The 12,218-nt window shown below is 41.9% G+C and overlaps 1 protein-coding gene across 1 annotated transcript in view; it reads right to left on the minus strand.

Annotated features, from left to right (window-relative positions):
- Nucleotides 1–12,218, minus strand: part of CD58 (CD58 molecule) — a 39,129-nt gene that overhangs the window by 16,417 nt on the left and 10,494 nt on the right. Inside the window, exon 2 of the mRNA XM_008582428.1 lies at nt 1,673–1,969. Within this exon, the coding sequence (XP_008580650.1) occupies nt 1,673–1,969 (297 nt within the window). The remainder of the gene's footprint in view (nt 1–1,672; nt 1,970–12,218) is intronic.

A 12,218-nucleotide genomic window follows, 5' to 3' on the forward strand; every position in this document is an offset into this window, starting at 1 on the left:
TGGTGTCCTGGACACCAAGTGAAGACAGTGTTTCAAGGAGGAAGGAGTGATCAGCTGTGTCAAAAGCTGCTGAGAAGTCTAACAAGGAGGCCAAGAGTCACAGCAGTGGGGATGAAAGCTTATTTGGAGTGGGTTAAAAGTGAATTAGAGAAGAGAGGTCTGAAAAGTTACTCAAGGAGCTTTCCTATAAAGTCAAGATGGAAAGTGGTGGTGGTAGCTGAAGGGGTAGAGGTATCATGAGAGGGTTCTCAATGATGGTATTAAAAACAGCATATGTGGATGCTGCTGACAATGAGCCACCAACTCTTGGGGGGTAATTACTGTAAGAGGAAAGTAGGTAGAATTGCTATTCCTGAGAATGGTAAGAGGAGGTGAGATCCAGGGCACAAGTGGAAGGTTTGGCCTCAGATGAGAGCTTAGAAAGTTCATTCACTCTAAATTGAAAGAAAACAGGGTATACAGGCTCAGGCACAGGTAGGAAGATAGGCAGGTGGAAAGAGCTTGTGGAAGTTCTTTTCTGATTGCTTCTTTTCCTCAGTGAAACAAGAAACAAAGCTGGAGGAAGAGGTGTTCGAGGTTTGAGGAGAGGAAAAATAACTGTTAGGAGACTGGGCAAGTGAATAGACTAGGGAAATATCAGACTTAGTTGAAGTAACTGAATAGAAACTAAATGTGCAGGACTCCTCAGGGTGATGTGTTTTTCTGTAACCACAGGGCGTGAGCATAGAATAGGCAGAGCACTGGATTTAACCCAGCTGTAATCTGACCACACGAGGATGACAAGTCAAAAAAGGAGCAAGGAAGCTAAGCATGTCTACAACAGATAAGTCCAGTGAGTGACAGTGGCATTTGGGCCAAGTAAGGATGGCAGAGAGGACATCAGGTGGGTGAAGGGCTGTCAGTCTGCACAGTACAGGAAGTGAGCTTCAAAAATAGGAGGTGGTGGTCAGAGTGGACACCTGACACTGAGAGAATGCCCTGGTAATGATAAGTTCTAGGTTCTATCCATGGGGAATGGGTAAAGTGGAGGACAAGATCATTACAGGAGAGAAGGACTGAGAAGTCACAATATTAGAAAGAACTTTTATTTAAATATTGTAACCACCAAGAATTATAAAAGCAGGAATGTTAGAAACAGTGAAAATAAGCCAGGCACTAAACTGATCAAGAAACACTGGGGCATGACCCCAGGGCCTATGGATGACTGCAACAAGGAAAGGGCATTAGAGATGAGGGAAGGAGAACGACTTGGAAATATCAATGAGAAGCAAGGAGCAAGCTGTACCCTATCTCCAGTTCTGGTTTAAATGAGTACAGGAGGAAAAGAAGAAATCTGCCACCTGTGTGAGGAAGCAGGAACTCTAATTTACAGAGAGCACCATTTATCAGAGGAGCTCAAAGAGTTCTGAGCTAATTGCTGCCACTACATCCCTTTCCAGAACATTCTTAGCAAGACAACAGGTGCTGTTCTCCCCACCTCAGATTTCTCTCCTCACCCAGACAATGACAAGGGAATTGAAGGTGGCTAGCTCCTGTATACCAGAAAGAGTAGAGAACTCTGACAGCATGTGGATCTAATTTTTTTATTTCTCATAAACCATTAATTTTTATTAGTTGCTGAAAATAGTTGGAAATTTTCCATTTTAAACAAATCAATTTACAGAATACTTACCAATCACAATAAGAGAGAACTTGGAACTCTCCTTAATATCTGGTGATTCAATTTCATATTCACCTTCATCTGATGATGTTAAATTGAAGATGGTGAGGTTACCTGACGTGGTGTCTAAATGAACCCTACCCACGAAAGATGGGAAAGTTTTGACCGCATAGTTACTTTCCCATTCTACAACTTTATCCTTGTGTTTTTTCCACGTAATCTCTTTAAAAGGCATATATCTTGATGTAGGAAAAGTTATATTGTTGTTCACAACCCCATATAACAGTATGGAATCACAGCTGATGAAACCTGGGAAGGGGAAAAAAATAGGTTAGAAAAAGCAACATGACTTTATTGATAATAGAAAATCATCTTCCAAGATGCTCTTTGGGAAAAAAAAGTTAAATTTAGTGGCAGAAATTATTCATCAGGTACTTTTTGTGCTAAGCTGACAAACTGCTGACAGAAAGTCCAGGAAGAACGTGCTTGACCATGTAGAGCTTACTATTTAATAGAAAATCAGGACCTACACAAATCTAAGAAATGGATTCAACATTTATGGAGCACCAACTACATGCCAGGTCCATGCTAGGAACGTAGCAGCAAAAGACACAGGCACTTCTCCAGGCTCTCCAGGAGTCTCACAGTATGGAGACACTGAGCAGGTGTGTAGGGAAAGTGAACGTAAATGGTCAGGATCCCTCAGATGTTCAGAACCTTGCCAGGCATGACCGACCCTGTTTGATGTAAATGTTAACTGCACACGTGCGCCAAGGTGTTCCTTGGCTATAGTCTGCTGTAGGGCACCCAGGTGTTCCTGGGTTGTCTGACTCACACCCAAGTGTCCCTGGGTTATTGGACTTGAGTATAAAGGATGAACGGCTCTGCTCCACACTGCCCCCTGCCCCCGGGACACCCCAAGGGAGCCACTACTGTTGCTGGAAACTGTTGCTGCCAGGGCCCCCAGGATGCCCCATTAGGCCACTGTAGCTGCTGCCGGAGGCTGCTGTAAGCTGCTGCTGCTGAGGAAGCTGAGGACTTAGCTTGCACCGATCAAGCACATCAACCGTGCCAGTGGCTCCCAGGATCTTTTTTCAATTACCTAGCTCGTGACCTGTATAGGAGGGGTGTGGTGACCCAGCCTGGCATGTGAGGGGTATGGTGACCCAGCCTGGCATGTGAGGGGTCTGTGACCCAGTCTGTACAATGGGTTTGAAGGATCTGTGAGTCCTAACCCGACAAGGCAACACATGAGGGGCTGCAGTGAAAGGGCCTCCCCGAGGAAGTCATGCTGAAACTGACAAAATGCACAAAATCCCTGAAGGATACAGAGGAGTTAGCCAGCTGAGGGGTGTGGGGGTGGGGAGGGGGAGGAGAGATGATCACACAGATAAAGGAAGCAGCATCTCCAAAGGACAACCCTGAATCAAGAAAGAGCTTGGTGTGTTTGAGGACATAAAAGCAGCTGCAAATGGCTGGAATGAAGAGAGCAAGGGGTGACATGGGAAATGAGACAGACAGATGGGGCAGGTCACAGTCTGTGTCTGTGTTGCGGCGGGTGGGGGCAGGTAAGGTATGCTAAGGGTTTGGACTTACCCTAATGGCAAGAGAAACCCACTGAAAGGTCTTTAAAAAAAGACTGGCCTGACATAATTTAAGTTTCAGCAGGCTGACTCTGTCTTTAGAGTGGAGAGAGGTGGACAGTGCAAGCACAGAGGCAGAGAAACCAGAATAAAGTCTGCCATAGCAGGGAGAGAGCTGTGGACTGTAGTATTGGTGGTAGCAACAGGCAAGTGAACAGACTCAGGAGACGTCTGAGAGATGAAATCAACAGGACTCAGTGACTGGGTGTGAGGGGTGGGGAAAGGGAGGAGTCAATGGTGACTGTCCAGTCTTTCGTGGTTGAGAGGTATCATTAATTAAGATCAGAAACAGTGACTGGGAAGCATGTTAGAGGGCATGATGCAGATTAAGGACTCAGAGCTTGGGTACAGTAGTATGTTGTAGCTGACTCAAACCCACTCTTGTGAGACAATTGTTAGCACCTCTGGCCAACTCTATTCAGTGAAGTCTGGTTGAGAGCTTGAAATCTATCACAGTGGGACTACGCAAACAGACCAATGCTTCAAATCAGAGACTTCCCTCCCCATCCATGGTGGTGAAACATTTACTAACACCACTAGATTGGGATATGTTTGATGCCCCAGAATGGGTTTAAATGCATCTTGCTCCAGCCTTGACTTTCTTAAGAGAAAAAAGCAGCTATTTAAGGTTAACATTAAAAATAAATTAAAACTTGATTAAAGTTTTAGCCTAGTAGCAATCGGCATAATTGAAAGAGCACGGGAAAAATCAAGAACATAAAAGACCAATTGTAGACAACTGTGTTGAATCATTTCAAATAAGCAAATATCTCCCATTTTTCTATTTGCAAGAATTTTTAGAACCCATCTTTCTTAATTTAAGGGGACTGCCCTCAAAAATATGCCAGCCTACGTCTGTTGCTTTGCTAATCATGCACTATGTCTCCCATATAACAGAGTATGTGGGAAGGCAGATGAAAAACAATACAATTTGAGGGGTGATTCTATCCACACACCATAATGGAGGCTCAAAAATGTCTTATAAATGTAAGTGAATGGATGGATGGTAGCGGGTAGGGTAGCAGTAAGAGAAAGATATGAGATGAACTGTCACACCCTGGTTGCGTGCAGATGGCTTCTTTCTTTCCCAGGGAAAGGGACTGTTTCCTGAGCTTGAGAACAATGAGAAGAAAGAAGTCAGGAACGGAGCCAGTGGTGGAGAGAAGCAAGGGCAGAGAAAAGGGAAACTGCAGCTCAGAAAAAAGTCATAGTAATTTTGAGGTGGAAGAAACTCTAAAAAGTATTGAGTCAAATTACCCCCATCTTTTGGTGCAGTGACAAGGCACCAAGAAAAATGAAAGTCAATTTTATTGAATGGCTACTCTCTGCTGGTTTGTTTTCATGTCCTCTTGTATTCCTTTTTAACCTTCTCCACGTCTGTGTGCCGTAGGTATTGTTAACCCCGTTTTACAGGTGAGGAAACAGGCTCCAAGAGGCATATCAACTTGTTCAGTGTCTCTCAGCAAGTTTATGGCAGCACAGAGACCAGAACATTCATTTTCTGACTCCTTGGTCAGAGCCCCTTTCAGAACAGCATGGTCCTGTTATTCATTCATTCATTTATTCATTCATTCGTTCAGGCAATATTTATTGGGCATCTATGCGGGACTCTTGAGAACAAGGAAGACATGTTCCCTGCTCTCTTAGATCTTACTTTCTATTAGGGGAGGCAGACTTTATACAAATAATTAGACAAACACCCAACTGAGGCTTTGATAAGCAGCACTCAGTGAAAGCATGGGGTGTCAGTAAGAGCATATCTCTAGGAAACCAACAAGGGATTAGGAAAAGCTCCCTGAGCTCTGAAGAGTGAGTTACAGCTAGCTCTGCCAAGGAGAGAGAGGGGCATGCCCCTGTCAAGAGAGCAGCTGTGAAGACCATGAGGTGAGAGCGGCAATGGCATGGGAAAAGCAGGCTGGGCTGGATACACAGGCGGGGCCACCCCTTGCAGGACCCTAGACAAACTCAATTTTGGCCTTTATCTTTTTGTGTGTGTGTTTTTGGTTTTTTGGGGTTTTTTTTTTTTTTTTTTTTCTTTTTTTTTTTTTTCGTGTCGGGCAACGGATCGCAACCCTCAGTGTCGCGCCCGTACCGGACCGGGACCGGCAACAGGATCGCAACGCTCGGTGTCGCGCCCGCACCTCGCTCAGCCAGTGAGCAGGAACCGGTCTGTATGTGGGATCCGAACCCTCGGTGGGAGCACAGCCGTGCTCCCAAGCGGCGCACTGTAGCAGTGCACCACCGGGCCGGCCCCTGGCCTTTATCTTGAGATAAGAAGGCCACTGAAGAGTTTTAAACAGGATGGGGAAAAACAAAAATAACTTTTCTTTAAAAAATATACTTAAAAACATAAATTATACATTCAAGGGTACTTCAAAAAGTTCATGGAAAAATAGATCAAAAAGATAATACAAGTCTTTCCACAAATTTTTTGAAATATCCTCATAGACACATACATATAATTTTACATGAATGCAGAATGACGGCCGGGGTTTTATTTATTTATTTATTTATTTTGTCTTCGATGCCTTACTCTCTCCCAACCCCCACAGCAACCTCAGTTCTATAATCTACATTAACAATTCAGAATACATCCTTCGATATTTTTCTCCCTGCTCATACAAATAGATAAATACAAATCACATATAATGTATATATATAAGAGATTTGCCATTGTTTAATAAAAATGGTGTTATGCACAATTCTCTTCATCCTGTCTTTCTCATAATAATATCTCATAAAAGTCTCACCAAAATCAACTAGTTACACTTTATTCTTCTAAATGGTACATAATATTCCAGAGTATGAATGAACCATAATTAATCTGCTATCCACCACTGGCGAACGTCCCTTTTGTCCCCAGCTTTGTCTATTGCAGTAACATTGCAATAACTATCCTGGTGTATTTATGGTTTCATATCTATGAGAGCGTCGCAGGAGTGGGGCTAGGGTTTGCTAAATCAAGGGTAAATAGGTTTTTTATTTTAATAGAAGTTGCCATATTTCCTACAAAAATCTTCCGCAATTTACATTCTCATCAGTAATGCCTGCATCACCCTCTCCTTGTATTCCTGCCAGCATTAGGTGGTTTTTGGCAAGTTTAACTATTGGGCATAAAGTGATATTTCATTATCACTTGAATTTGTGTTTTTCTGACCTTTGGAAATTTAAGCATCTTTTCTGTTTGTTGATGAATTGAATTTCCTTTTCTGAGAACTGCCTTTTCATATCCTTTGCCATTTTTTCTATCAGGTTGCTTGTCTTTTTTCCTGTCAAATTTTAAGAGCTCCTGACATATTATAGGTAGATCTTTTGTTATCTGTATTATTTTTTTCAAATCTAGCCTTAGCCTATTGATTTTATTAAATGGGTATCTTCCATATAAAAGTTCTATATGTTTACATAATCAGAATGTCTATCTTTTCTGGCTGTGGTGTGGAAGACTGATGTGAGGGGTAAGACCAGACCTCAAGAGACCCATCAGGAGGCATCTTCGGTGGCCCAGGCAGAGGGCAATGGCAGCGTGGACAGGAAGCATCATGGTGCTACAGAAAGTGGTTCCAGAAACATTTGGAGGTATAGTTGGCAGGACTAGGTGACTGGCAGCAGGTGGGGTAAATAAGGGGGAGGGGAGGCACCAGGGTGGCTCAGAGCTCTGGCTCTCCCTTAGTTGGTTCGTGGCATCATTTCCTAGGGAAAAAAACACAGCAGGAAGGCCAGGCTTGAACTGAAAGATCATGCTTTCAGTCTGAGATATTGACATTCAAATGGAGATGTCCAATGGCTCCTGGGTACACATATCTGGAGCTCATGGGAGAGGATATGGATTTGGGAATTATCACATGTGTAATGACTCTAACAGAGCCATGAGGACCATCACTTAGGGAGAGTGTATGAAGTGAGAAAAGAAGGCCTGGACCTGTGATTTAAAGATTGGCTGGAGGGGAACATGCTGGCAAAGGGGTCCAAGAGGAAGGGGTGACATCATAACCACAAGAAAGGAGAAAACATGGAGATTTGACTGAATACAAGGCACTAGAAATATTACTCAGATAATAGGAAAAAGTTGGAAGAAAACTCAAATGTAAGCAGGATTAAGTATACACACAAACACACACACGCAATTTATTTTTGTTTATGCTCTCAATGAACCTGAAAGGAAATATACTAGAATATAACTGTGGTTTTATTGAATGGTGGGATCTGCATGATATTTATTCAGGACATAAAGAGTAAAGCAATAGTACAAGCTACATAAAGATATATGTGCATGATAGTCATCTTAAAATTACCTGTAGTGGTAAAAAATAACTCATGTAATAGCTAAATAATTTAGTATTGTGCCATAGATTACTATGTGGCTATTTTTTAAAAAAGGATAGACACTATCCTTTTACTATTGGGAATCTGTAAAATTCCTTAATATTAAAAACAAAAAAGTCACAGAACAATTATGTACAGAATAGACTTGTTTTAAAAAACTATAAAGGGCCGGCCCGGTGGCACACTGCTACAGTGCGCCGCTTGGGAGTGTGGCGGCGCTCCCGCCGAGGGTTCGGATCCCACATACAGACCGGCCGCTCAGTGGCTGAGCGAGGTGCGGGCGCAACACCGAGGGTTGCGATCCCGTTGCCGGTCCCGGTCCCGGTCCGGTACGGGCGCGACACTGAGGGTTGTGATCCGTTGCCAGTCACGAAAAAAGACAAAAAGGAAAAAATAAATAAATAAATAAATAACTATAAACAGAAATATGAATACATATGTGTACATGCATTCCCACCCCCTTCTTTTTTTAGTTTGGAAAGAGACATCCAATGGTTACTTTTATTTCTGATATGGTCTCTTTATTTATTTATTTTTGGCATCTGGCCAGTACAAGGATCTGAACCCTTAACTTTGGTGTTATCAGCACCATGCTCTAACCAAGTTAATGATGGTTACTTTTAAAGACTGAGATTATGGTGATAGATTTCTACTCACTAGTTTACTTACTTATTATTTTATAAATGTCACATTTGACAAATGTGTTACTTTTTAAGACAAATCTCATATTACTATTGTAATATAAAAATTATATAAATTTAAAGAAAATAAATAGAATTATTCAACCAAGAGGAGCAATTATTAAGAATTGTCTCTGAAGCTAATATCTGCTTCTACTTTTTGTGCATGGCTATGTCAATCATTTCCCTCCTACAGTAAAGTCTTTTCTGCTGCACTTCCAAGACTAAACCTGAAGTAAGTAGCTGATAAGATAATTTTCAATGAAAAAGAATAGGAAAAAGGGGAGTGAGTTTTTCTCAAAGGTCACAGACTGTGAATGAATGAATGAATGGATGAATGAGTACACAAACAGCAGCAAAGGCAGGGAGTCAGCAGTGACTCCCTTACTGCTACATTGCTACATTGCCAATGGCTACATTGCTGGTAACAGTATGTGGTCAGAAAAGGGACAGCAGGGATGCTCACTAACCATGCCAGGGTACAGAATGGAAAGTGCCCAGATTTTGAAACCAGACAGGCCCAGTTCGAAACCCCCAAAGCCCCCCACCACCGCCACCACCAGGTCTCCTCAGCTGTAAATAGAAATCATAAATGCCTACCACAAAAGATTGTTTTGAGGTATGAATAAGATTGAGAGTCTTTACACACTGGCTGGCATAGAACAGGCTTTCAACAGGGTTTCTTTGATCTTTTTTTCAATGAGTCAGGCCAACATCAAGGAATTCACTGGGTGAGAAATAGGCATGGAGTTAGTTGTTGCTGTTTAAAAGCAGAGAGAAATGAAAGGATAGAAAAAATTCTTAATCAGTTATTACCCAAACAGATTTTCCATGACAGCCAGAATTTTATTTGTTTTGAAGAATATTGAATGTCTTTTCTTTTTAATAAAGATATGAGGGTACCTAATACCTCAGTTATTACCCAAACAGATTTTCCATGACAGCCAGAATTTTGTTTTGAAGAATATTGAATGTCTTTTCTTTTTAATAAAGATATGAGGGTACCTAATACCTAATCAGTCCTATATGTACAGAGTAATTGTATATCTAAAAATAGCTTTAATTTCAAACATTCTGTTGCAGCGTCTTTACAAAACATCAATACCCCAACTTTGATCATTCTTATATGGCTTGAAGTCATAAGCAGCACCCAAAATTTTGCAGATGAGATGTCTTGAATTTGTATTTAGAAAATATTGTCACCATAACTATGGGGTTAATAAAAAGGGACCCTCATCCCCAGCCACAAATTCCTCTGCAAATTTTTACTTGGGTCCTGGGATTTAGATTGACTGCTATTTATTTTATTTAATCTAATGCTGGCACGACACTTACTATGTACCAGGTACCATTACAAGAACTCTGTAAATATGTATTCACTGAATCCTCTTAAAAACATGTTACACAGGTATTATTTCTAATTCTAGCTTGTAGATGAGAAAACTGAGACACACAAAAGTTAAGATACTTGCTAGTTAAGTAGTAAAGCCAGATTTGAACCCAGACAATCTGACTCCAGAGCCAGAGCTTTTAACCACTGTTTCTTATTTCGCCTGCTATATGGCATAAGGCTATTAAAGACAGTGATGTGATACAGGATTTCTCAGGATGCAATTTATAGATTGTTCTGGAACAGCAGGTGTTGAGAATATGAAAGTCAAACTGAATCAAGCATGCCTCTGAATGTGGAATGTTCCATGGTCCCCAAATCACTGAATGTCAAGGCTGGAGAAATCCTCAGAGAACAAGTCTAGCCCACCCACCCCCTATAATACATGAGGAAACTGAAAGGCTTAAGACAGTGATGAACACAAATCTCCAAAACGTTACATGGAAATCTCCAAAACGTTACATGGGGACCCAAATTCAAACCCAAGTTTTGTGATGGTGGTGATTTTGGGGGTTTTGTAAACACTTTAGCCATTACAAAGGAGAATGAGACAGAGTTTCATAATTAAAGACCATGAGAAACTAAGTTGAAAAGAAGGTTTAACAGTTTGCACTTTTCATGAACCAGGGCAAGTAAAATGTAAGATGTGAAAAAGTGAGAGCAGGAATGAGAATAGAGATGTCTAAATCAGGGAGATAGAAAAGGCACACCAGGAAAAAAAGAAAAAAAGAAAGCAAGGAGCAAAAAAGAAGTCAGAAGGAAGCAAAGCCACAGGATCCACTGAGAAGCCTGTGACAACTCTCTGGATGACAGTCGCAAAGGAAGTATTGAAATAAAGGCCAACAGAGGAGCCACAAAGGGACCACGTGTGAGACAAAAGGGCATGGTGAGGACTGAGCACAAGGGAGCCTGCGCTCTTCTACAGGGAGAGGCTCCCAGCTCCTACCCATGAGGACACGTGGACCTGGGAGCCTGCCATTGCAAGATCTTTTGATTTTTCAAGAAAAGCTGAATAGTCACATTTTACGTGAAAATTCTAGATTCTTAAAAGTTGGCAACTAACTCAAATCTGAGCTATAGGGCATCCCCCATCCAGGATAGCCCTATGAGGACAAGGATGGGATGATTTCTGCTCTTCACTGTATCCACATATGCATGGCATATGAAGGACACCTGATGACTATCTGTTGAGTGAATCAACTAAACTGATTTAAATACAACTTAAATGTAATCCAAAAGGTAGGGCTTCCTCACAGAACAGCAAAATTTGACAGTCATCCCAAACACAGAGCTTTGCAAAACCCCAAGCTTTGCAAAACACCAAATTGCTGCAGAAGCTGGCTGAAGACCCATGACTTAGCAGGGAGAGGTGGGGAAGTCTAACTGGAGCTGAAAAATAAAATGGCCAGGAAGTCCTCATATACAGTCAAAACAGACCCTCCCAGCCCCACTCACTGCCTCCATCACCAAAGCAAGATTGGAGGATCTGCAGTCGCCCTCTTTCCCATACCCACCCCTCTCCACAACTGCTCCTTCAAGATGTTCCCTTTGTCTACTGTTTTCCCATTCAAGTTCAAATAGGTTTCACCCACCAAGTGTTGCAGGCTGCAGGCCACCACACCTGATAAGCTTGTACCCACTCATGGATGTTGGCCCCTAATCAAAGTTAATAGCCTGTCTGAGGTTTGAGGAGATGCAACTTGTTCGTTGATGCCACTTCTTCAAGATGAGCTAACAGCTTCCTGGGATTTGGAGGATAGGTTTTTCTTGAGTTTGTTCTTAGAAACAAACAGTGTGATTCTGTGGAATATACTATAAAGCATATGTACTTTACAGGGCCTGGTTTTCCAAAGCCTTGCAGTTTCAAATATTGACCTTGCAAGGATGGGAAATTTTCCTCAGGCTGTAAGTCTCTGGTGTGAGATAAAGATTTGTGGCACAGCAAGGTTGCTGGCTCAAGGACAAACTAGTTACTGATTGTTATGTAAAGATAATGAGAGATTGCTGTAAGAAGGAATGTTTGCTAAGATCAAGCTTGTGTTGATAAGATCACTTAATCGTCTACTAGAATGTCATCTGGCTTGTTTCACTGAAAGTTACCAGCCTATATTGTTAAACTATAACCCCACCTACGTTCTCTTCCTGTAACTTCCTGGTAAGGAAAATAAATGCAGAAAGAGAACCTCAATTCGGCGTTAATTTCCCGAGGAAGGGATGCCTCTTGCTTTGGACATTAGCCACTTCAGGGCCTCTCACTGCTCAGAAGAGATGGGCTTTGAGTAATCCTTTGCGTCTCCGTCACCCAAGGGAAGAGGGGTGGCAAATCCATGGGGGGTGAAGCAACACAAAGCAACAATATTTTAACCCCAGGTTACTGCACTATCCTTTATGGTTCCCCTATCCCCCATTCACACTTCTGCAAATAGATTTTTGTAAAAAGAAAGAAAGAAAGAAAGAAAGAAAGAAAGAAAGAAAGAAAGAAAGAAAGAAAGGAAGGAAGGAAGGAAGGAAGGAAGGAAGGA

Source organism: Galeopterus variegatus, unplaced genomic scaffold (assembly GCF_000696425.1).
Source record: "Galeopterus variegatus unplaced genomic scaffold, G_variegatus-3.0.2 Scaffold2608, whole genome shotgun sequence".
NCBI lineage: Eukaryota > Metazoa > Chordata > Mammalia > Dermoptera > Cynocephalidae > Galeopterus > Galeopterus variegatus.